Genomic DNA, 25,415 nt, shown 5'->3' with positions numbered 1-25,415 from the left:
CCTCTGTAGTTTTTTGGAAGAGTTTGAGAAGGATGGGTGTTAGCTCTTCTCTAAATGTTTGATAGAATTCACCCGTGAAACCATCTGGTCCTGAACTTTTGTTTTTTGGAAGATTTTTAATCACAGTTTCAATTTCATCATTTGTGATTGGTCTGCTCATATTTTCTATTTCTTCCTGGTTCAGTCTAGGCAGGTTATACATTTCTAAGAATTTGTCCATTTCTTCCAGGTTGTCCATTTTATTGGCATAGTGTTTCTTGTAGTAGTATCTTAGGATGTTTGTATTTCTGTGGTGTCTGTTGTAATTTCTCCTTTCTCATTTCTAACTTTATTGATTTGAGTCCTCTCCATCTTTTTCTTGATGAGTCTGGCTAATGGTTTATTGATTTTGTTTATCTTCTCAAAGAACCAGCTTTCAGTTTTATTGATCTTTGCTATTGTTTTCTTTGTTTCTATTTCATTTATTTCTGCTCTGATCTTTATGGTTTCTTTCCTTCTGCTAACTTTGGGTTTTGTTTGCTCTTCTTTCTCTAGTTCCTTTAGGTGTAAGGTTAGTTTGTTTATTTAAGGTTTTTCTTGTTTCTTGAGGTAGGATTTTATTGCTATAAACTTCCCTCTTAGAACTGCTTTTGCTGCATCCCATAGGTTTTGGATCATCGTGTTTTCATTGTCATTTGTCTCTAGGTATTTTTTTATTTCCCCTTTGATTTCTTCAGTGATCTCTTGGTTATTTAGTAACCTATTGTTTAGCCTCCATGGGCTTGTGTTTTTTACTTTTATTCCCTGTAATTGATTTCTAATCTCATAGTGTTGTGGTCAGAAAAGATGCTTGATATGATTTCAATTTTCTGAAATTTACTGAGGTTTGACTTGTCACCCAAGATATGATCTATCCTGGAGAATGATCCATGCCCACTTGAGAAGAAAGTGTAATCTGCTGTTTTTGGATGGAATGTCCTATAAGTATCAATTAAATCTATCTAGTCTATTGTGTCATTTAAAGCTTGTGTTTCCTTATTAATTTTCTGTTCAGCTGATCTGTCCATTGGAGTAAGTGAGTTGTTAAAATTCCCCAGTATTGTTGTGTTACTGTCTATTTCCTCTTTTATAGTTGTTATTAGTTTCCTTATGTATTGAGGTGCTCTTATGTTGGGTGCATATATATTTATAACTGTTATATGTTCTTGGATTGATGCCTTGATCATTATGTAGTGTCCTTCCTTGTCTCTTGTAACATTATTTTAAAGTCTATTTTATGTGATATGAGTATTACTACTCCAGCTTTCCTTTGATTTCCATTTGCTTGGAATATCATTTTCCATCCCTCACTTTCAGTCTGAATATGTCCCTAGGTTTGAAGTGGATCTCTTGTATACAACATATATATGGGTTTTGTTTCTGTATCCATTCAGCAAGCTTGTGTCTTTTGGTTGAAGCATTTAATCCATTCACATTTAAGGTAATTATCGATATGTATGTTCCTATTACCATTTTCTTAATTGTTATGGGTTTGTTTTTGTAGGTCCTTTTCTTCTCTTGTGTTTCCCACTTAGAGAAGTTCCTTAAGCATTTGTTGTAGAGCTGGTTTGGTGGTGCTGGATTCTTTTAGCTTTTGCTTGTCTGTAAAGCTTTTGATTTCTCCATTGAATCTGAATGAGATCCTTGCCAGGTAGAGTAATCTTGGTTGTAGGTTCTCCCCTTTCATCACTTTAAGTATATCATGCCACTCCCTTCTGGCTTGTAGAGTTTTTGCTGAGAAATCATCTGCTAACCTTATGGGAGTTCCCCTTATGTTATTTTACATTTTTCCCTTGCTGCTTTCAGTAATTGTTCTTTGTATTTAGTTTTGCCAATTTGATTACTATGTGTCTCGGCATGTTTCTCCTTGGGTTTATTCTGTATGGAACTCTCTGGGCTTCCTGGACTTGGGTGGCTATTTCCTGTCACATGTCAGGGAGGTTTTCGACTATAATCTCTTCAAATATTTTCTAGGGTGCTTTTTCTCTCTCCTCTCCTTCTATGACCCCTATAATGCAAACGTTGTTGTGTTTAATGTTGTCCCAGAGGTCTCTTAGGCTGTCTTCATTTCTTTTCATTCTCTTTCTTTATTCTGTTCCACAGCATTGAATTCCACCATTCTGTCTTCCAGGTCACTTATTCATTCCTCTGCCTGAGTTATTCTGCTGTTGATTCCTTCTAGTGTAGTTTTCATTTCAGTCATTGTGTTGTTAATCTCTGTTTGTTTGTTTTTTAATTCTTCTAGATCTTTGTTAAACATTTCTTGCATCTTCTCAATCTTTGCCTCCATTCTTTTTCTGAGGTCCTGTATCATCTTCACTATCATTATTCTGAATTCTTTTTCTGTACGGTTGCCTATCTCCACTTCACTTAGTTGTTTTTCTGGGGTTTTATCTTGTTCCTTCATGTGGTACATAGCCCTCTGCTTTTTCATTTTGTTTATCTTTCTGTGAATGTGTCTTTTGTTCTACGGGCTACAGGGTTGTAGTTTTTCTTACTTCTGCTGTGGGCCATCTGGTTGATGAGGTTATCCTAAGCCATTTTTTATATACACAGTATGAAATAGGACAAAAAAAAGGGGTCATTGTCTTTATTGTTTAAACTCATATAAAAGTAAAGTCTTTTGACTTAATTCTAAGGTAGTCTCATCAGTTTTCCATGTCAAAGCATAACCAGCTGGTGCTCGGTAAATATTTTTTGCAGAATTAAATTTCTTGCCATTTTCCTATAGCTATTTATATATTAATAAAATAGTTTAAAACATGAACATTTCTTAAAATTTTTAAACACTAAGGTTTGTTTAAAATGTCCTCAGCATTTGCCTACATTTAACCCATAATCATAAGTTTAAAAACTTACACCTACCAACTAGTATCCTTAATTATTAATTAGGAAATGTTTAGCAGTGAATCATTTCCTGATTTAGTTACTTTTTGCAAAGATATAGTTAATTTATGAAATCAGAAAAATAGCTGGAAGCAATCTTAGCCTATTTTATAGTGGAGAAAGTAAGACCCAGAAGGTTTTTAGTGGTTTGCTCAAGATGTCACAACTAGCCAGAGGCTTCAAGATTACAATTTTCCTTTAATATGTTAGGAGGTACAAAAAATACCTGGCTCTTTGGAGACACAGAGGAGGCAGAAGAACCTTAATCTGTCACCTGGCTTCCCCTGTCCTAAGTTGTTTTGCTGACAATAAATGACCATGAATGGTATGCTGCTTCTCTCTTCATTACAAAATATTTACTGGAAACAAATTATTCAGTCAATATTTAACCAAATATATTATAAATTTTTTCACTACTACAACTATAAATAGATGTATTAAAAATTCTACAAATTGCTGTAAAAAAGAAAATAAGTAAATGTAGAGAGTGTAAATCAGAATTAGACTAACAATATTATTATCTTAATTAAATGCTACATTTCCATTACATGTCTCTCTCATTTTATTTAGCCTCTGCATTAATCCAGCCAGAATTTGAATTAGTCCAGATTAAATCTTAATATATTATTTGTAGCTTTTTACTAGTTCCAAATTGTGCATTTTCATCCAAACAGGTATAATAATTCTGTCAGATTCATATAAGAGCAATTTTAAGTGTACAGCAAACTGTTATATTAAAATAAATTTTTCATATCTTTTTTCATAGACTTGAGTCAAAGGAGCCTTTCCTGTCTGTTGGGTGAGTATATGTCTAAATTTTTAAAATCTCAATTCTCTAATTGATTTTTAATTCAAATTAACAAGGTCTTCCGAGACAGTATTTTCAAACCTTTTAAGCCCATATTCAAAGTCATAACCTACCATTGATTCATCATTTCCTCAGCAATAGGACTATCTACATTTAAAAGACAACTAAAATGCTCTCTGGGCTGTTTCCTGATCTCAGAAATTTAACTAATGAATGTATATGAAATCCTGTATCCTTTGTAAATCTATGAAGGTACACAGTGATTATCTCATCATGTAAAAGTGTGCTCTGATTGGTTTTAAAAATTCCTCTGAACCACAGCTTCTGTATTCCTAGTCTGTCTACTCATTTCTGTACTGTTTCCTTTCAATCTACTTTATTCAGTATTTCTTCCCCCTTTTTCTCTAAATCTGTATCCAAAATCTTTTTCTTTTTCCCTTTTCTCTCATTTCACTTTTATTTCTCTGCTGCTCCCACTGACTGATTCTCTGAACACAAAGCTGAAAAACTCTGAAGCAGATTAAGTAAGACTAATGCTTGCCCTCTCTGATAGTATTGTTCTGGGTCGCAGTACATGTTCTAATAATAATATACTGTTGACAATAATATGCATGTACTATTTTTAGCCATTTAGCTAATTAAGACTCAGCAAAGATGTTTTTACTGATCTATTACATAATCCTTTGACTAACATATTAAAATGTTTTATTAAGGGACTTCTGCCTCATTATGGTTGATGTTATAAAGTACTAAAAAGCATTGGAAGATGTGACATCTAGTTTAGAAGAAATCGTGGTGTATTTGATAAGGAAACACCCCCCCACACACACACACACACAGGCAGTCATGACCAGAAACATAGGATAGGGTTAGATTTTTAAATGATGACATCAGTTTTCTTTTATTAATTTGCTTGCAGCCGGTGAATATTTCTGTCACTCATTGAACAACATGATTCCCTCTGCCCTTCTACTCCTCATAAAAGCTTTTCAGAATGCCATTTGAATCACAGGAATCAAAATAATTGTTAGCGGTTCTGGGAGAGAAAAACAGTAAATGCATTTATTGGGGGACTTCATGAAAAATGAAAGGTCAAGTTGATCTGGTCCAAAAAAAAAAATCATTAGCACATATTTATTTCTTCCATTGATCATCAGATCCTATTTTTAAAAACTTTTAAGCCTGAAGTTATCTTTTGTTTTGAATGCATATGTGTCCTGCCCTCAAGTCCGGAGGCTGGAATAGCTTCTCTTTATTCCTCAGTGCAGTTGTTCTGCAGCATTTCCTGTTCTCTCGACTACTTTGAGGTGGGATCCATTTTTTATTGCAAACCTCTGTTTTAAAAGGGCAGATGCTCAGTAGTCTTTGTTTTAAACTTATCGGGAGTTTAGAACTCAGTATTAGAGCACTGAGAAAAACTCTCTCCAAAAGAAAGTTCTATCACTCAGCAAATACTACTCAAAATGGGAAAACTGGCATGGCAGTAAGAAGATATTGCTTTCCTTAGACTTGTCTTAAAATAAAGTGGGGAAACAAGCAACCCAAATAGTTCTGCTGACTGGATACTTTAATTTATAGCTAAATGTCTCCATTCTCCTGTAAGAAAATGATTTTGAATAAGACTGCCCAAAATTATGTATGAATCTCTATCCTGACTCTGTTCAGAAAAAGGAAAGGGTGATAATGAACATAATGGACACATATGAGCCTACTACGCAACAGGTAATCTACTTAAGAACCATGATTCAAATTTGTGTCTTTGGGCTTCCCTGGTGGCGCAGTGGTTGAGAGTCCGCCTGCCGATGCAGGGGACATGGGTTCGAGCCCTGGTCTGGGAAGATCCCACATGCCACGGAGCAGCTAGGCCCATGAGCCACAACTACTGAGCCTGCGCGTCTGGAGCCTGTGCTCCGCAACGGGAGAGGCCGCGATAGTGAGAGGCCCACGCACCGCGATGAAGAGTGGCCCCCACTTGCCACAACTAGAGAAAGCCCTCGCACAGAAACGAAGACCCAACACAACACAAATAAATAAATAAAAATAAAATTAAAATTAAAAATCTTTAAAAAAAAAAAAAAATTTGTGTCTTTAATTTAGTCACTTGCCAAAGGGAATAAATATGCATAATGTACTGTCTATGGTATCAGTTGACATGTGGGTATTTAAGGTCGAGTTTTTCTAGAGCCCTGCATATCTTATTACATTAATTTTAATTCTATGTTCAATAAAATTACGTTAATGAATAAATCAGTACTAAATATTGTATACTTCAGTCCATTGCCCGACAGTGTCTGAAAGCACTTATTAATATATCTGTACTTCTAGAAGTTGCTTTCACCCTTGTAGACTCCGACACTTACATGCTAGTTTTATTAATTTAGTCAGTTTCCTAAACTCTGAAATCTCAGGCCCCTAATCGGTGAAATGGAGATAAAAAAAGAAAATTTAAATCAATGACTTAGCACTGTTCTTGGCACATAGTAATTGTTCATAAATGTTAGCTATTATTACAGTTATGGAAGGTATATTCATAAATAATGCTCTAAAAACTCAATCACAGATGTCTGAAATAGTTTAGAGAATAAAACTCCACTTCTACAGCTATGCTTTGAGTTGCATAGGGAAACCAAAAGAAGTTTTTATAATGGGGAGAGAAAAATGAAAATTGTGAATGAAATAAACATGAGTACCAATATTCTGCTTCATATTTTAATGATGAACACTAACAATTGTTATTTAAAAATTTAATGGGACATTAAGAAACATCTCAAATAAACAACCTAACATTACATCTAAAGCAATTATAGAAAGAAGACCAAAAAAAAAAAAAAAACCAAAGGAAGCAGAAGGAAAGAAATCAAAAAATCAGATCAGAAAAAAATGAAAAAGAAATGAAGGAAACGATAGCAAAGATCAATAAAACTAAAAGCTGGTTCTTTGAGAAGATAAACAAAATTGGTAAACCATTAACCAGACTTATCAAGAAAAAAATGGGGAAGACTCAAATAAATAGAATTAGAAATGAAAAAGGAGAAGTAACAATTGACACTGCAGAGATACAAAGGATCATGAGAGATTACTACAAGCAACTTTATGCCAATAAAATAGACAAACTGGAAGAAATGGACAAATTGTTAGAAATGCACAACCTTCCAAGACTGGACCAGGAAGAAATAGAAAATATAAACAGACCAATCACAAGCACTGAAATGGAAACTGTGATTAAAAATCTTCCAACAAACAAAAGCGCAGGACCAGACGTCTTCATAGGAAAATTCTATCAAACACTTAGAGATTAGTTAACACCTATTTTTCTCAAACTCTTCCAAAATATAGCACAGGGAGGAAGACTCACAAACTCATTCTATGAGTCCACCATCACTCTGATACCAAAACCAGACAAAGATGTCACAAAGAAAGAAAACTACAGTCCAATATCACTCATGAACATAGATGCAAAAATCCTCAACAAAATACTAGCAAACAGAATCCAACAGCACATTAAAAGGATCATACACTATGAACAAGTGGGATTTATCCCAGGAATGCAAGGATTCTTCAATATATGAAAATCAATCAATGTGATACACCATATTAACAAATTGAAGGAGAAAAACCATATGATGATCTCAATAGATGCAGAGAAAGCTTTTGACAAAATTCAACACCCATTTGTGATAAAAACTCACCAGAAAGTAGGCATAGAGGGAACTTTCCTCAATATAATAAAGGCCATATATGACAAACCTACAGTCAACATCGTCCTCAATGGTGAAAAACTTAAACCATTTCCACTGCGATCAGGAACGAGACAAGGTTGCCCACTCTCACCACTATTATTCAACATAGTTTTGGAAGTTTTAGCCACAAAAAACAGAGAAGAAAAAGAAATAAAAGGAATTCAAATTGGAAAAGAAGAAGTAAAGCAGTCATTGTTTGCAGATGACATGATACTATACATAGAGAATCCTAAAGATACTACCAGAAAACTAACAGAGGTAATCAATGAATTTGGTAAAGTAGCAGGATACAAAATTAATACACAGAAATCTCTAGCATTTCTATACACTAATGATGAAAAATTTGAAAGAGAAATTAAGAAAACATTCCCATTTACCATTGCAACAATAAGAATAAAATATCTAGGAATAAACCTACCTAAGGAGACAAAAGACCTTTATGCAGAAAATTATAAGACACTGATGAAAGAAATTAAAGATGATACACAAAGATGGAGTGATATACCATGTTCTTGGATTGGAAGAATCAACATTGTGAAAATGACTCAACTACACAAAGCAATCTACAGATCCAATGCAATACCTATCAAACTACCAATGGCTTTTTTCACAGAATTAGAACAAAAAATTTTCACAATTTGTATTGAAAGTCCAAAGACCCCGAATAGCCAAAGCAATCTTGAGAAAGAAAAACAGAGCTGCAGGAATCAGTCTCCCTGACTTCAGACTATAGTACAAAGCTACAGTAATCAAGACAGTATGGTACTGGCATAAAAACAGAAATATAGATCAATGGAACAGTATAGAAAGCCCAGAGATAAACCCACTTACTTATGGTAACCTTATCTTTGGTAAAGGAGGCAACAATATGCAGTAGAGAAAAGACAGCCTCTTCAATAAGTGGTGCTGGGAAAACTGGACAGCTACATGTAAAAGAATGAAATTAGAACACTCCCTAACACCATACACAAAAATAAACTCAAAATGGATAAATGTAAGGCCAGATACCATCAAACTCTTAGAGGAAAACACAGGCAGCACACTCTATGACATAAATCACAGGAAGATCCTTTTTGACCCAACTCCTAGAGAAATGGAAATAAAAAAATAAAAATAAAAAATGGGACCTAATAAAACTTAAAAGCTTTTGGACAGCAAAAGAAACCATAAACAAGACAAAAAGTCAACCCTCAGATGGGAGAACATATTTGCAAATGAAGCAACTGACAAAGGATTAATCTGCAAAACATACAAGCAACTCATGCAGCTCAATATCAAAAAACAAAGAGCCCAATCCAAAAATGGGCAGACCTAAATAGACATTTCTCCAAAGAACATATACAGATTGCCAACAAACACTTGAAAGAATGTTCAACATCATCAATCATTAGAGAAATGCAAATCAAAACTACAATGAGCTATCATCTCACACTGGTCAGAATGGCCATCATCAAAAAATCTACAAACAATAAATACTGGAGAGGGTGTGGAGAAAAGGGAACACTCTTGCACTGTTGGTGGGAATGTAAATTGATACAGGCACTCTGGAGAACAGTATGGAGGTTCCTTAAATACTAAAAATAGAACTACCATACGACCCAGCAATCCCACTACTGGGCATATACCCTGAGAAAACCATAATTCAAAAAGATTCATGTACCAAAATGTTCATTGCAGCTCTATTTACAATAGCCAGGACATGGAAGCAACGTAAGTATCCATCAACAGATGAATGGATAAAGAAGATGTGGCACATATATGCAATGGAATATTACTCAGCCATGAAAAGGAACAAAACTGAGTTATTTGTAGTGAGGTGGCTGGACCTAGAGACTGTCACACGGAGTGAAGTAAGTCAGAAAGAGGAAGACAAATACCGTATGCTAACACATATATATGGAAGCTAAAAAAAGAAAAAAAATGGTCAGAAGAACCTATGGGCAACATGGGAATAAAGATGCAGACCTACTAGAGAATGAACTTATGGATACAGGGTGGGGGAAGGGTAAGCTGTGACAAAGTGAGAGAGTGGCATGGACATATATACACTACCAAACGTAAAATAGATAGCTAGTGGGAATCAGCCGCATAGCACAGGGAGATCAGCTCAGTGCTTTGTGACCACCTAGAGGGGTGGGATACAGAGAGTGGGAGGGAGGGAGATGCAAGAGGAAAGAGATATGGGGACATATGTATATGTATAACTGATTCACTTTGTTACAAGGCAGAAACTAACACACCATTGTAAAGCAATTATACTCTAAAAAAGATGTTAAAAAAATAAAATAGGATAAAATTTTAATGTGCATCTCTTCTTAATGTAAATTAGGGAGAAAAATTCTCCCTTTGATAAATTTGCTACAGTAATTATGAAATAAAATGTTTAAGTGTCACAAACAAATTCAAATTAAATATGCCAACAGAAAAATTTGTCAGAGAAAGTTATAACACAAGGAAATATTTGTTTATGGAAAAAGGTTAGGGAATTGTGAAAGGAAATTAAGTGAAATTTCAGATCTTAGCCCTTCAACTATATGGTGATATAAGAGGAACTTTCTTTCCTATGAACAAGTAAATGATTAGTAAAATAATGTCATTAAGAAAAATTTTAAAATAACCTTTATCCTGGAGTGAGGCATGAAGGCTCATTCCAGAGTTTGATTTTGTTAATTCAGGTAGGTCAATAGATGCAGTGTTTTCCAAGACTATCTAGGCAATTCTGATACCATCCAGGGCTGGAACCACTGTCTACATCATGTATGCAGCCTCCCTCATCCTTTCCTTACAAGCATACACAGGTTGTTCTTGCAGGCATTTATGGTCTCTGGAATCTCCTCAAAAATCTTTGAAATACAACTTCCCGTGGTCTCTCTCTGTTTTGGATATATATGGCGTAAGTGGACACATTGATCAAGAACTGTCTTGGAGTTCATCCATCAGAGACCAGGATAGACGTAAACAGATGAAAAGGTGTGCCATGGAGATCACCATGGTGCCTAGGGAACACACTGCCTGTGTTCATTCTAATGTTGCCCTGGACCTAAGGTTGGGACTATATTATTAACTATAGAGCTTAATATTTAATAAATATTCTACTACATGAAGGTAAAAAGTTTTATATTAAAATTATTATAAATATATTTAACATAAATAAATTTATGTAACATATGTATTACATATGTAAATTTATTAAAATATATCATAAAATACATTTTTATTATAAATATAATAAATTTAAACAATAGATTTAAAAATTCAAGTTCTTTCATATCTAACTCACCTAAAAGTAAAAAAAATCAATCAACTCTGTTTTTTAGAATGGAGCTTAGGCTTGAGTGCTAAATGAGTACTAGATGGTTGATATTCTACTCATCCTCAAAACATTATATTTTAGAGCAATTTAGAAAACTCTTCTGGCAAGTGTTTTCTTGTATGAGGCATCAGACAGATTCTGATTTTGGAAATAAGCTGGAAGAGAACAGACATCAATTTGTATTCAGAAAAGTGAGTAAGAACCAAGCGATGGTCTCAATTAAGAGTCTAAGATATAAATATTAGTTTGAAACTAGTCTTGCCTTGAAAAATCTTTTTACAGCTTTTTAATGAAGAAAAGAGATGAGGGGAAAGGAAGTTCTTGTTCATTTGACATTTGAGATTCATAGTGTAAAAGGACTTGTCGAGACAATGCATGAATTCCCTTCAAGAGCAAGTGGCTGTCGATAGTTTGCAGATACTGAGCCACTTAAAAGTATATTCAAGACACTAAGTAAAATTTTCCATGTGAATTATTTCCTCTTACCTCTTTAGCATGAAGTTAACCTTTTCCAAAAACTTTTACTATGAATGAGTTGTATTTTGGAATTGAAACTTTGAATCATACCAATGATTTTACAGTCGATGAATTTTTGTATGAGTAGCTTTATTATGAGGATGATTATTTACTGCATGGGTAAATATTTTTCATTATATTAGAATAATTTAAATAACTCAGAAGAATTGGAAATTTTTATTGGAATAGCTCAGAATATATTGTTTCTCAGGCTTGGCTGAGAGACATTAAAAAACACATCAAGGATAAAAGTTATTATATTTATCTCAGTTAAAGCACTGGCTCTATGAGTGAGCTAATCATGGCCCAGCCAATGGAGTTCCTGCATACCCTGAGAGGTATCTGACCTATTCTACTTAAGTCCAACCAAGAAGGGGCTAACACTGTCAGGGCAGCAAAACTCACCCTACAACTAAAAGTATTCCTAAGTAATTGCTAATATATATATATATATATACACACAAGCTTGAATGTTCATGAAAATATAGGAGAGAGATTAAGATTGGTGAGTTAAAGTAGTGGCTATATCCTGAGAAATTATGATAATGCAAGGAACTTCCTTTACATTCTAAGGATTCAGTAGACTCATTGGATGGTTGTATGTGTATTTGTTTGTCTGTTTTGCTTTTAACTGAAGAATGTTCTCCAAAGTGAGGTCATAGTAAAGTCACTTAGAAAGCTGTTGCAATAATTCCGGCATGACTTGAAAAGATTCAGGACTTGAGCAGAGTGAAATCACCTCCTACATGTTAGAATGGCTGTCATCAAAAATTTGACAGAAGATAACAAGTGTTGGTGTGGATGTGGAAAAAAGGGAACCCTTGTACACTGTTGATGGGAATGTAAGCTGGTGCAGCTACTATGGATAATGGTATGGAAATTCCTCAAAAAATTTAAAACAGAACTATTTATATGATCCAGCAAGCCCACTTCTGTGTATATATACAAAGGAAATATTTTAAAATCAGTACCTGGAAGAGGTACCTGCACTCTCATGGTCATTGCAGCATTATTCACAATAGCCAAGATATGGAAACAACCTAAATGTTCACTGACAGATGAATGGGTATAGAAAATGTGATAATATAATATATGTATGTATACACACACACACACACACACACACACACACACACAGAAATATTATTCAACCTTTAAAAAGAAGGAAATCCTGCCATTTGTGCCATCATGGATGAACCTGGAGGACATTATGCTCAGTGAAATAAGCCAGACACAGAAAGACAATACTGCATGATCTCACTTATATGTGGAAGCTGAAATAGCCAAACTCAGAAACAGAGACTAGAATGGTAGTTGCCCGGGAGGTGGGGGAAATGGGGAGACAAATTTTCAGTTGTGCAGGATGATTAAGTTCTGGGGAACTTATAGTTACAGCATGGTAGCTATAGTTATTAATACAGTATTGTGTACCTGAAATTTTCTAAAAAGGTAGATCTTAAGTGTTCTCACCACAAAAAAAGTAACTATGCAGCTTGATGGATATGTTAATTAGATTGACTGTGATAATCCATTGCATAATGTATATGTATATCAAAACATCACATTGTGTACCTTAAATGTATACAATTTTTATTTATCAAAAAAATATCTAAAAAAGGAATGGAAAAGAAATGCCTGATGAAATATTTTCTTTAATTGTATCAGAATCAGTGTGATTGAATGATGTCCTAGAGGATTCTCAACTGAATTTGGTGGATGGTGGTGACAGAATGACAAGCAAAAATCCAGGTGTAGTGTTGAAACTAAGGGAAAGTGAGCAAGAAACTCTCTGTAAGCTTTAAATATGCCCATCAGACATCATGGAATCACTAATGGCCAATTCAATGCCTATTTTTTGATAGTGTGGTTCCAATTTTCTCTAGGTCTCGAGGGAAAAAGGGATAAGGGGATAAAGCCAATTTTCTTCTTCTAAAAATCTATTTAAAATTTTTTTTTAGACTCAGTGCTACCACAAAATTAATGATTCCTTTAGCAACCGCACTTGTTTCATTTTTTTCCAAGGTCCTCCAGGCTACTTCTCTGGAGAGTACACAATATTTCCACAGTGCTATTTTTGTAATCTAAAGCAGTTGTGCTTTCAGGCCTGATGCTACAACTATAATTTTAATTTATCAACCTGCCACTCAGTAAAATGCTGTAAAAACATTTGAACACTTAAACCCATCATTTATTTCTGCACTTGTCAATGACAATCTTCTGTACTTGTCAAAATCATTTAAACTGCGCTATGATAGCATATACAATATCACAAATAAATTGGGTAATCAATCGTGTATGTATATATTTTGACACTGGTGTCTTGAGTGCATGGGTTGCAGGACATAGTTTTAAGAAGCAAAAATTCATTACACTTCAATAATAAAATACAGTAAAGTCATCAAAGAGGCTTCCTCAATTCTTACAATTTAAAAATGTCTTAGGAAACAGAGGGGCTGATTGTGACTGAAACATCTTTTGTTTCTTTGGTGAAATGTTCTCCTCAGGGAAAAGGAAGTAATTGCAGATTATAGCAGGGAGGAATATATGTTACCTGGAAGGAAGAAAATACATATGATTGTCAAGTAGATTTATTTAAGTTCTGCTTATAAAGAAAGCAGTGGTGCAGGACTTTATAGCTGATGATATTTTAAAAGAGTGTTATCAGCACTTTCACTACTATCTAATTCGTTCATATAATAAAATGTCACATTAAGCCAAATGTCACAGTTCATATCAATTTTACTCTGAGAATTGGTAACATTATATATCATAGGCAGCCTCCCCCCCAAAGTTTGGATGAGACGTTTGATCATAATAAATTAAAGCATTTAAAATTAATCTATCACTTGATATAAATATATGTAAAAATAAAAAGCACCTGTTCAGTCATTAAATCCATTCAACCCAATAACAAATCTGATCTCATATAGGCTATATGTCTGTATAAGACAAAATGTTGTTAAAATTGTAACTTAAACAATATTGACTAAATAATCTGCACTATTTAAACTCTTAGCTATTAAAATTTTCACCATTTAATTATTTTTAAAAGGCAGGTCTAATGAGATTTAAAATATGTGGAGGATTTAAAATCACTTCATTATCACACTATTACAACTTAGCCAAAGTAATTTATAGACATCAAATACCTATACATAAGAAAATAAATAACTAAACTTGGCATACATAAAATCCCACCATGGGAAGAACTAATCTTGAGTGATATTATGGAATCAAATCTAAAGCAATCAAGGCTTTGACAGGTATGTTACCTTATACAAATACCACTGTTTCCTTATTGCCACCAGCACTGTTGTTGAGGAACAAGTTTCTAAAGTGTCAAGCCACATTGGAAAGGGTATGCATATAATCTGATTGATGAAATATCTATTTATTGAATGTATATATGAATAAAATAGAAATGGTGGCTCAGATAATTTAGATGCCATACGTAGAAATATTGCATGAAGAGAGTGCTATTGATTCAATTTGAAATGAAATCTTAGTCTCCTGTACTTTTAAAATCTGTCCTGAAAACAATCGCTCACTGGAAATAAGTATGCAAAATAAATAAAGTGCTTTGCTTTCATTAATCTGAAATCAACCCAACTCAAAGGAAAGAAAATTAGTTAAGTTTATTTGAAGAGAATAAATTCTTGCTCCTATTTTTTTTTTTTTTTTCTTTTTTGCGGTATGCGGGCCTCTCACTGTTGTGGCCTCTCCCGTTGCGGAGCACAGGCTCCGGACGCGCAGGCTGAGCGGCCATGGCTCACAGGCCCAGCCGCTCCGCGGCATGTGGGATCTTCCTGGACCGGGGCACGAACCCGTGTCCTCTGCATCGTCAGGCGGACTCTCAACCAGTGCGCCACCAGGGAAGCCCTCTTGCTCCTATTTTAGCTCCATAAAGTATACCTAAAACTGGCTTTCCAGTTGAATCATACTTGATTATCTAAATAATTTCCTGGAAGCAAGCACTCTTCTTAGAGGGTTCAAGTTATTAATTAGCCTTTATTTTTTGTTGCTCACTGAATCATTACTGATACTCATATAGATAAAATAGATTCTATAAGTCCTTTAAAACTGGAAAACTGAGACATAGAGAGGTGATGTAATCTCCATAAAGACACATAACACATTAGTAGCCATTTTGGAATGCAGTCCAGCCTAGGCCTTTTGCTTAAAGAGCTGCCAATTTCATGCGTACCAACATTTCATGCTCTCTTCTGAGTTTCATATTCATTTGAATCATCATGAATGCCTAAATAATAGCTTTAATTATTCAGGAAAATAATTATGTACATAAAAAGTTATTTATTGCTTTTAGAGTCATTGTGAATCCCAGATTTGCATTATAAAACTGCTGGCAAAAGTTTTGAAGCCTCACTTTCCAATTAAATTCTGTTCATCCAGCCAAGAATGATTGATCTATAGTTCATCAACCTCAAAATGTGACCTTTTCAACACTTTTAATGACATTTTCAAAATACAGAATAATTTTTGATTCAAAAGATTTCCTACTTAATGCTGCAGAACAAATCTGTTATCACAGCATAATCAATAGTGACCAAATATTAGCAAAAACCAGGCATCACTTGTGCTTTAAGAGCTTATCAGGGAAAAAAAAATACATTGAGTGGCTATATTTTTGCATGGTAACTAAGGTTTATATTAAAATGAAGAGCTAACCCCCAAATGTTTTAAGTTATTAGAAACTTTACTATTTCTTCTGTGAACTTTTTACTAGATCACACTCAAAACTCAACATTTAGAACCTGCAGGCCATGTTCAACTTCAAAATGATATAATGGTGCCTGTGGTTTGACTCAATGGTAAGCTAGCCTTAACTATAGCTTCCCCTTAGCTTCAATGAAAAGCATATGAAAGATGGAGCACCTGATGAGACATTTCTTTCAGATGTTGGCTAAATTATCATATCATGCGGAGGTATTTCAATGAAGTATATGTTATAGCCCAACTGGATACTAAAAATCTTGAAAACTGTTTTAAAAAGTGAGGCTTTCTAAAGAAGTTATTTTTAAAATGTGTTCCTTAATCATGGACCCTTGATTATCCACATTAATATTAGTAGGCCCATGGCAGGCTAAATACACCAAGTTCCCTTATAAGACCACCAAGTCTTAAGGCACTGCCTGATAAATCAAAACACTCAGTCCTAATTTTCCTCAGTCATCAGGTTTTCATCTGAAGCTCTTGAGAAAGAATTTGATAGCATCTCTGCCCTTTGCACAATGAACAGCTGTTCAATTCCAATAAGTGCATCAATTCATTATTTGAAGGGCACTGTAAGTGTGTGTGTGCAAAATGTTATGTGAGAACAACATCAGCTGCTATTCTAAACTAACCTACTACACAAGAATAGTTTCCTATTGTGTGATTGAATACTGAGCTTTCCTTCCATATTACAAAGATCACAGGCCAAATTATCATTGCTGGAGAATTTAGTAAAATATTTAGACATTTATTTTTGACAATGACAGATGGAGGGTGATGCCAAATTATGTAGACTTAAATAACTAATATGTTGAAAATATTCTACAATTCACAATATTTTTGAGAAAACTGTTAATGGCTTAATATTTAAACTTTCAAAGTACAAGTTAAAAACAAGAAGTGAATGTTATGATGCCATTTCATTCTAATCAAGACTTCATTTCCAGGATCTTTATCCTTAATTCTGAATATCAATTCAATTATATTTAGGTGAAATTTACACAGTGCAAAATTCCATTCAAGTAATCTTGTTAGGTGCAAAGTCAATTATAAAGGTGGATTAGACCAGTGTTTCTCATGGACTCAGTAAAACATTGCCTATCCATGAATTGTTTTTTTACCAGTTTATGACTAATTAAAGTATAAAAAAGATGAATAAGCATTTAGAAACTTTTATCGCATTTTGATACTGCTGTGACATCTAAGTGTATGATATTGTATTTTATGAAATTATTAGTCTGTGATGGATTGGTAACTTTAAAATTAAAAACCTGGTCCCTCACTACAATAAGCTGAGAAGCCTTGGCTAAAACTAAGTCTTTGCTTCAAGGACATTATCTAATGAAGAGGGTAAAAACAAATGAGTTGGTGTCTATAATACAAGACATTGCTTGGTAACTTTAACCTAAAGAAGATAAAATAAAAATAGGCAAATATCTGTAATGTAAGGCATTACTTGATTATCTTTGAAAGACAGGTGGTTATAAACAAAAAGTCATCAGACTGTTGATATGGGACACAGTCAGGCAGGTTTGGTATCTGTTTTGGAGATATCTAGTAGTATCATTTGGCTACACCAAAGGGTATCTTAGAAGAGACACTGAATTTTTAACTGAAAAATTAAACAATGACCACATCAGAAAGACTGGAAATCCCTGACTGTGTTTCAATCTTTCATCAACTCCTCCCTCCCTTCCTCTCCTGCCTCCTCTCTCTTCTCTTCTTTGCCTTCATTCTTCCCCTCTCTCCTCCCATTCCCCCATGTTTTCTACTCCTACTCCTTTGCTTTATCTCCCTCTCCCTTTTCCTTTCTGCTTATTCTTTCATATTCCTCATTTTAAAAAATATATACCCCCCAAAAGAGCTTATGTCTTCTTGTCTAGTCCTCAACTATCCCCTTTGCTTTGCAATAGATTTCACCATTAGAAGGAATGATGGTATAAGTGAAATGTTTGCTGGGTGCCAGAAATCACATTAACTGCTAACACTCCAACTGATGCTGTAGTTTCACAATTGAGAAAAAAATTCTGTCACTATCTTAATGTCCTATGGAAAAATTAGGGTAAACCCAAAATACCATAATTTTTCAACATTAGATTAGGATAAGACTTCTTTTTATTTAAGACTTAGCAGTTTATCCTCTTTGAGGAAACTGACTATCCCAGAAGACCTGGATATACTGTCACTTTACAATCCAAATAAACTCCTATGACCCTGCCCAATCACATTCCAATGAGACCAACAGACAGCAAGATGTGCACATGTACACACACACACACACACACACACACACACACACACACAGAGCTACTTATCAGGTTTTTGGTGCCTTGCTTTGAATTATGGCCAAGCAGCAAAGGATCACCGTATATTTGAAAACAAATACTCTAACATGAAAGAAAGACACCCCAGAGAAAATCAGAACTCTACAGAAATAGAGGAAATATAGAGAGTATAAAAGTAAACTAAACAAACCAACAAAAAACTCTAAAAATGTATAACTACTATCCCTAGATATAGGAAAATATGACATGTTTATGTGCAAAGGAATAGTTAAAAAGGAATATATGGAGAACAAGAACATTTTCTTAGAAATTAAATTAAGGGACTTCCCTGGTGGCACAGTTGTTAAGAATATACCTGCCAATGCAAGGGACACGGTCTGGGACACGGTGCCCTGGTCTAGGAAGATCCCACATGCAGTGGAGCAACTAAGCCTGCATGTCACAACTCCTGAGCCTGCACACCACAGCTACTGAGCCCATGTGCCACAACTACTGATCTCGTGTGCTGCAACTACTAAAGCCTGCATGCCTAGAGCCTGTGCTGTACAGCAAGAAAAGCCACCGCAGTGAGAAGCCCATACACAGCAATGAAGAGTAGCCCCTGCTCGTCGCAACTAGAGAAAGCCTGCACAGCAACAAAGACCCAACACAGCCAAAACTAAATAAAAATGTTTTTAAAGTAATTAAATTAAAAACATTATGAGAGAAATGAAGAATTCAATAAAAGTTTGGAATATGAACTTAAAAGACCAAAAAGACAAATCGATGAAAAACAGTAAAGTTCTAAAATAATTAGAGTTGCTCCAGGAGTTCAATATCTAGTAAAAGTTGTTTCACAAAGAGAAAACAGAGGACATTATCAAATAAGTAATACAATAAATGTCCTAAAACTGAAAGATATGTGTTTTCAAATAGAAAGACACGCAGCACAGTGAATGAAAGATGACTCAAACTATGGCAGGTTAATTACTATAGATAAGAAGGCCTTAAACCTTCAAACAGAAGAATAAGGGACACAAAGATTCTGAATCAGAATGACATCAAATTTCTCAACATTAGGAAAACCTACAGACAATGGAATAATGCCTTTTAAATTCTGAGGGAAAAATGATATTCAACCTGAAGATCCAGACTGTCAATCCCACCACACACACCATCAATCAAGCATGAAGACTGGAAAAGATACAGCGGACTCTTGTTATTTGTGGTAGTTATCTTCCATAAATCACTTCAACCACTGCATTAGCAAATACGCAGTCATTGCTCCCAGGGGCAGTGTAGGGTTAAGTTCCTGTGAGCCTCTGATCACATTTTTGCTAACCAGTCAATACATAACTTTGCTTTTTGTGGTTCCTCTTTAAAGACAGCCTATTTCCTGTATGCTGCTGGTTCATTAGCATTGAACTCATAGCCAACAGCACCATACTTCTTGCTTGAAGGAAGCTTATCTAACACAGGCATTTTCTTCCTAAGGCACATCACAGACTTCTTGTGCTTAGGAACACTAGACAGCACTTCAGCACTTTGTTTGAGGGCCATTTCAAATAACAAAATTACCAACAAAACACAAAAGTACAAAAAATGTAGCACTAAACAGACCATGAAAAATAACACTTGTTTACAGTATGAGAGGTAAAACAAGAAGGCAGGTTATCGCCTTATTCAATCTCAGCTGGAATGCTGCCTCAGCAACTGAAATATTTTGCTGCTCTGTGCATGTCTCTGAATGACCATGAAAGCATTGCAATATTGAATTGGGAGTTACAAATAAACTTTGTAAATTCACAAATACAGAATCCACAAATAATGAGAATCAACTGTATTTTTTAGAAATCTAAGGATTAACAAACCTTTTCTAAGAAATCTCCTGAACCTTGTTTCACCAAAATCATTGAATTAAAAAAAAAAAAAAAAAAGATGGTCTAACACAAAAGAGAACCAAGTCTCCTGATGGCTGGTGAAGAGGAGTCCCAGTATGGTAACTCTGTAGCAGACCTAAAGAGGACCAGTCTGGGCAATGGAGGACTCCAGGAAGAATGAAAAACTAAGGCCACTATAAATACCAAGTCAACAACAGTTTTTAAGAAGGAAATGTAATTATTGCACAGTATATTGCCCAACTGTAAATAATATTTACTTGGTCATAACAGTGAAAACACTGAATATTGACTTAAAGCAGAAGAGAATTAATGAGAAAGAAATCATGGAAGTTTGGAGAAAACATTGGAAAATATTCTTCAGTACAAGCAAACAGAGCAGTATTCTGAGGCTCAAAAAGAACTCATTTATTTGAATAAAATTTAATTCTATTCAGAATGAATATGTGGTCAAAAGGTACAAACTTCCAGTTATAAGGTAAATAAATCCTAGGGATGTAATTACAGTATGGTGATTATAGTTAATACTGTATTGTATGTTCTGAAAGTTGCTAAAAGAGGAGATCTTAAAAGTTCTTATCATGATAAATTATGTGTGGTGATGGATGTTAACTAAAATTATTCTGGTAATCATTTTACAATATATACATATATCAAATCATTATGTGTACATCTGAAACTAATACAATGTTATGTCAATTTTACTCAATTTAAAAAAGAAAGACTTACTTCTAGAAACTGAAGAATATTACAGAAAATGTTTGTTAATTTAGCTCAGTAATGCTCAGAATGAAAGCATCTTTGAGAAACATTAGTATGTTATGATAAAATATTAATCTAGAAAATTTCAGTATCAAAAAAACTCCTGATTAAGTGCAATGCTTCATTTGAAGAAATAAATGGCAGATTTGATACTACAGGGGAAAAAATCCAATAAATGGTATATATCCAGAGAAAATTTTGATAAATATTCCCTGAGTAAAATAGAGGAAAGGGAAGTGGAAAAATGAGAACAAAGAAAAAAATGGATGAAAGACCATTAGGTTTAATCTGTAATAATATGTATTCCCAAAGGGAATATGAAAGAGTCAGTAATGAAAGGTAAAATATAATTCATTGATTTTAATGAGATTTTTAATATTTGAAATGTAAAGAAACATATAGGTATCCATACCAAAAGAAAAATCTAAGAGAAAAATTAAAACTTTAAGAGAAAAAATAATGTTGGACTCAGTTTTCTTGGTGATGTGAAGACAATGATGGGCGTAGTTTTGAGAGAAAGGATTGGAACACAATCATTCTGTGTTCAGCTATGTCGTTTTTCATTTATGAAGGTAATAGAAAGATGTCAACAGAAAATATGTTATACCTTGTACCAAACACAGACAGAATTCTATAAATGTACCTGCTAGCCTGATTTTGTCCACCCTGTGTTACTGATCAGGTTCTCGTCTTCCTTAAGCAACAGAAATTGATAAGAGGCCAGACAAGAAATTCAGGCAAGGCTTTAATGGGGTCCCTGCTGCAGTAGCAGGGAGTGAGAACAAGTAACATGTTCCTTTGCTTGCTCTCTGGGTGGGGGGGCGAGCTGGTTCCTTATATGGAGTGAGGGTAGGGGTGTGTCCAGGGGTTGGGCTGGAGGGGTGGCTTAGGGGTTTTGCCCATCCTTTTGGTGGTGGTGTGTGCAGGGGCCCATGCCCAGTACCCCCTGTGTTTACTCCCGACCCCCTGCTTTCGCTACTGGCTCTTCAGAAGTAGCAGTTGGGTTTTTGGTCTTTTTGTATCTTGTCCATAATTTGCCCCAACTTCACATGCACACAGCTATTTTCAGTCCCTTATAGTTTCTTTGTATTTTATTGCTTGAAGAGACATTTGGCCAGGTGCAAATACTGTAGCACTGCAGCAAAGGGTCCCAGGTCCCAGCCTGTCTCACCTGGACACCAACACCATAAAGATCAACTAAATTATAACAATTATTTAGTCACGTTCTTTAACGGGGAAATTCATGAAGCAGGCTAAATGATTGCTTGAGAATGATTGTGGGAAAATTTTGACATTTCTAAAGTTCATCTAGAGATGAGAATATAAAAGAAAATTTTGAAGGGTGTTAATTATGAGGGAGAATATCTATTCTACAAACATGAAATTTAGGGATAAGAATTGACTTATTAACAGTGGGGATAAAATAAAAACCACAATAAGCCATTTTTATACAAGAAAGTGATAATTGACAAAGAGTGCAAACCAAGTCAATGAGGGGACAAATGATTCAATATGCTCCTTTTTCTTCTATAAAATTTATAGGAAACTCTAATCTTAAGTAATAGGTATTTAGTGCAATATGAATTTGTAATAAAAAGAATATAGAGGTTATCTCTTAATAGTTAGGTATTTTGTGAAAATGAGCAATTTAAAAAAACAAGTAAATGTGCATAATGGAAGAAAAAGTTTAGTGTATAAAGATTTGCTAAAACTTTCAGGATATTTTTGAATAAAAATAGTGATAAAAGCTAACATCACAATTCTAATTTAAATGGTTTTACTATTTTACATTAATTCCTTCTTGTTTCAGATACATATCTATTGTATTTAAGTAGTTTTCTTCTTACTATTTTACTTATAATATGTTATAAGGAATGCCTCATAAATTTCACCTAATGTCTGTCTATCATCTACTAATGAAAATCATATTTTTTCCTCCTTTAATTGTTTATAGATTTCCAGGCTTCAAACGAGTTTACATTGACTTACCATGTTGCTCTTTTATCTAATAAGATTAAGGCTGAATTCCTTTCTTTTTCATATTTTGTCTTTAACAATGAAACCTCTAAAACTGTAATTTTTTTTGGTCAGGTTCTTACTGTGACCCATAGGTTTTGGAAGAAGCATTCATTTCTTTCTAGATAATATTAAAGTTCAATTTTTAATTCTTCTTTAATTCTGCATCAATTTGATTAAAGAGAGTCAGGGAATCTAGAACTGGTGCCAAAAGGAAAGGGAGTCAGATTCAGGTCTGACTGTATGTGAATAGCTAAATGTTACATTTTAAAAATGTAATTTAATTTTAATAAGATCATGGAATTTCAGCTTGGAAGATATCCCAGGAATACATAATGCATTAATTCTCTTCTCTATAAAATCCCTAACAAATGGTTTTGGGGGCTCTTTTTGAGACATATGTGTTTGTTACACTGTGTTATGCTAGATCATATGTTTTCCCACAGTATTCTCCTTTTAATGATTCTGTTTTCTTTCCCAAACTACTAGAAGCTCAATATATTTGGAACTCATTATTCTATTTCTTTGTTATACTTAGCAGTAACATTCTTCCTTGTAATGACTACTCTTCAATAATTGCCCTCCCTTATGGAGCCACAATGAATAAATTCAGTACCTCTTCCACTAGACAGCCTTTCAAATGTTTGAATAATTAGCTTCCTTCCTTCCCAAAGTCTTTTTTCTCTAGACCAAACATTCTTATTTAATTCAACCATTTTTATATAGGGACATTGTTTTGAAACTTATTGCCATCCTAATTTCTTTCATCAGCATGTGTTCCAGTTGGTTGAAATCCTTCTGAAACTTCACTGAAATAAGCTGAACTAAATATTTACAGGGATGTCTCAAAAGTGAAAGTGCAATGGAATTGTTACCTCCTTTTCTAAAAGACACTACAGTTCATTTAATCTCTTCTAATATTCCATTGGCTTTATGGTAGTAGTATCATTCTCCTGGCTTATACTGAATTTGCAGTTGAAGAAAGTACCTAAACATTTCTTACAACAATATCTGGTAAGCCATAGACAAGGTGATTTATGCTCTGTACTTTAATTGGTCATATTGATACCTTGCTTCTGTCATTTATGAAATCAGGATAATATTAATACTTACTCTAAGGATTTTTAAGAAAATTAAATGATTTGATATATATAAAGCACTTAAAACAGTGACCAATGAATGCTAAACTTTCAGTAAATTTTAACGTTATCATTGGTGATATTATTATTACTCTTATCCCATTGGACATCACTCTCAAATATTTTTATAAGTTAGTTTCTACAATGGGGAACATATGAAGTTGATATATTTACCCTTGAAGGAAAACAGTTTAGAAAAATCATTATAATCCAATAAGTTAAATAATAGTAATAATAAAATTATCAACTGTACAAGTTATGAAAAAAGATTCACTTACAAATAGACAACATCTAACCTTTCACTACGTATCAAATGTGAGCATTCTTTTTTTAAAATTTTATTGGAGAATAGTTTATTGACAATGCTGTGTTAGTTTCAGGTGTACAGCAAAGTGATTCAATTATACATATACATATATTCTTATTTTTTCAGATTTTTTTACCCATATAGGTTATTACAGAATATTGAGTAGAGTTCCCTGTGCCTACAGTAGGTCCTTGTTAGTTATCTGTTTTATATACAGTACTGTGTGTATGTTAATCCCAAACTCCTAATTTATCCCTCCCCCACCACCTTTCCTCTTTGGTAGTCATAGGTTTGTTTTCAAAATCTGTGAGTCTGTTTCTGTTTTGCAAATAAGTTCATTTGTATCATTTTTAATTGGATTCCACATATGAGTGCTATCATATGATATTTGCCTTTCTCTGTCTGACTTACTTCACTTAGTATGTTAATCTCTATGTCCATCCATGTTGCTGCAAATGACATTATTTCATTCTTTTCTATGGCTGAATAATATTCCATTATATATGTTTACCAGGTCTTCTTTATCAATTCCTCTGTCTATGGACATTTAGGTTGTTTCCATGCCCTGGATATTATAAGTAATGTTGCAATGAATATTGGGGTACATGTATCTTTTCAAATTATGGTTATCTCTGGGTATATGCCCAGGAGTGGGATTGCTGGATCACATGGTAGTTCTATTTTTATTCTTTAAGAAACATCCATAGTGTTCTCTATAGTGGTTGTACCAATTTACATTCCTACCAACAAAGTAGGAGGGTTCCCTTTTCCCCACACCCTCTCCAGCATTCATTGTTTGTAGACTTTTTGATGATGGCCATTCTGCCCAGTGTGAGGTGATACGTCATTGTAGTTTTGATTTGAAGTTCTCTGATAGTGATGTTGAACATCTTTTCATGTGCTTTTTGGCCATCTGTATGTCTTCTTTAGAGAAATGTCTATCTAGATCTTCTTCCCATTTTTTGATTGGGTTGTTTGTGTTTTTGATACAGAGCTGCATGAGCTGTTTGTACATTT

General features: G+C 34.2%; 1 protein-coding gene across 2 annotated transcripts in view; it reads left to right on the top strand.

Annotated features, from left to right (window-relative positions):
- Positions 1–25,415, top strand: part of RALYL (RALY RNA binding protein like) — a 509,227-nt gene that overhangs the window by 335,199 nt on the left and 148,613 nt on the right. For both annotated transcript variants that reach the window (XM_007461736.1, XM_007461737.1), the window contains exon 3: positions 3,671–3,703. In XM_007461736.1, the coding sequence (XP_007461798.1) occupies positions 3,671–3,703 (33 nt within the window). The remainder of the gene's footprint in view (positions 1–3,670; positions 3,704–25,415) is intronic.

Source organism: Lipotes vexillifer, unplaced genomic scaffold, assembly GCF_000442215.2.
Source record: "Lipotes vexillifer unplaced genomic scaffold, Lipotes_vexillifer_v1.1 scaffold163, whole genome shotgun sequence".
NCBI classification, from domain to species: domain Eukaryota; kingdom Metazoa; phylum Chordata; class Mammalia; order Artiodactyla; family Lipotidae; genus Lipotes; species Lipotes vexillifer.
The sequence above is the reverse complement of the archived record's forward strand: the minus strand, read 5'-3'. Positions and strand labels throughout refer to the sequence as shown.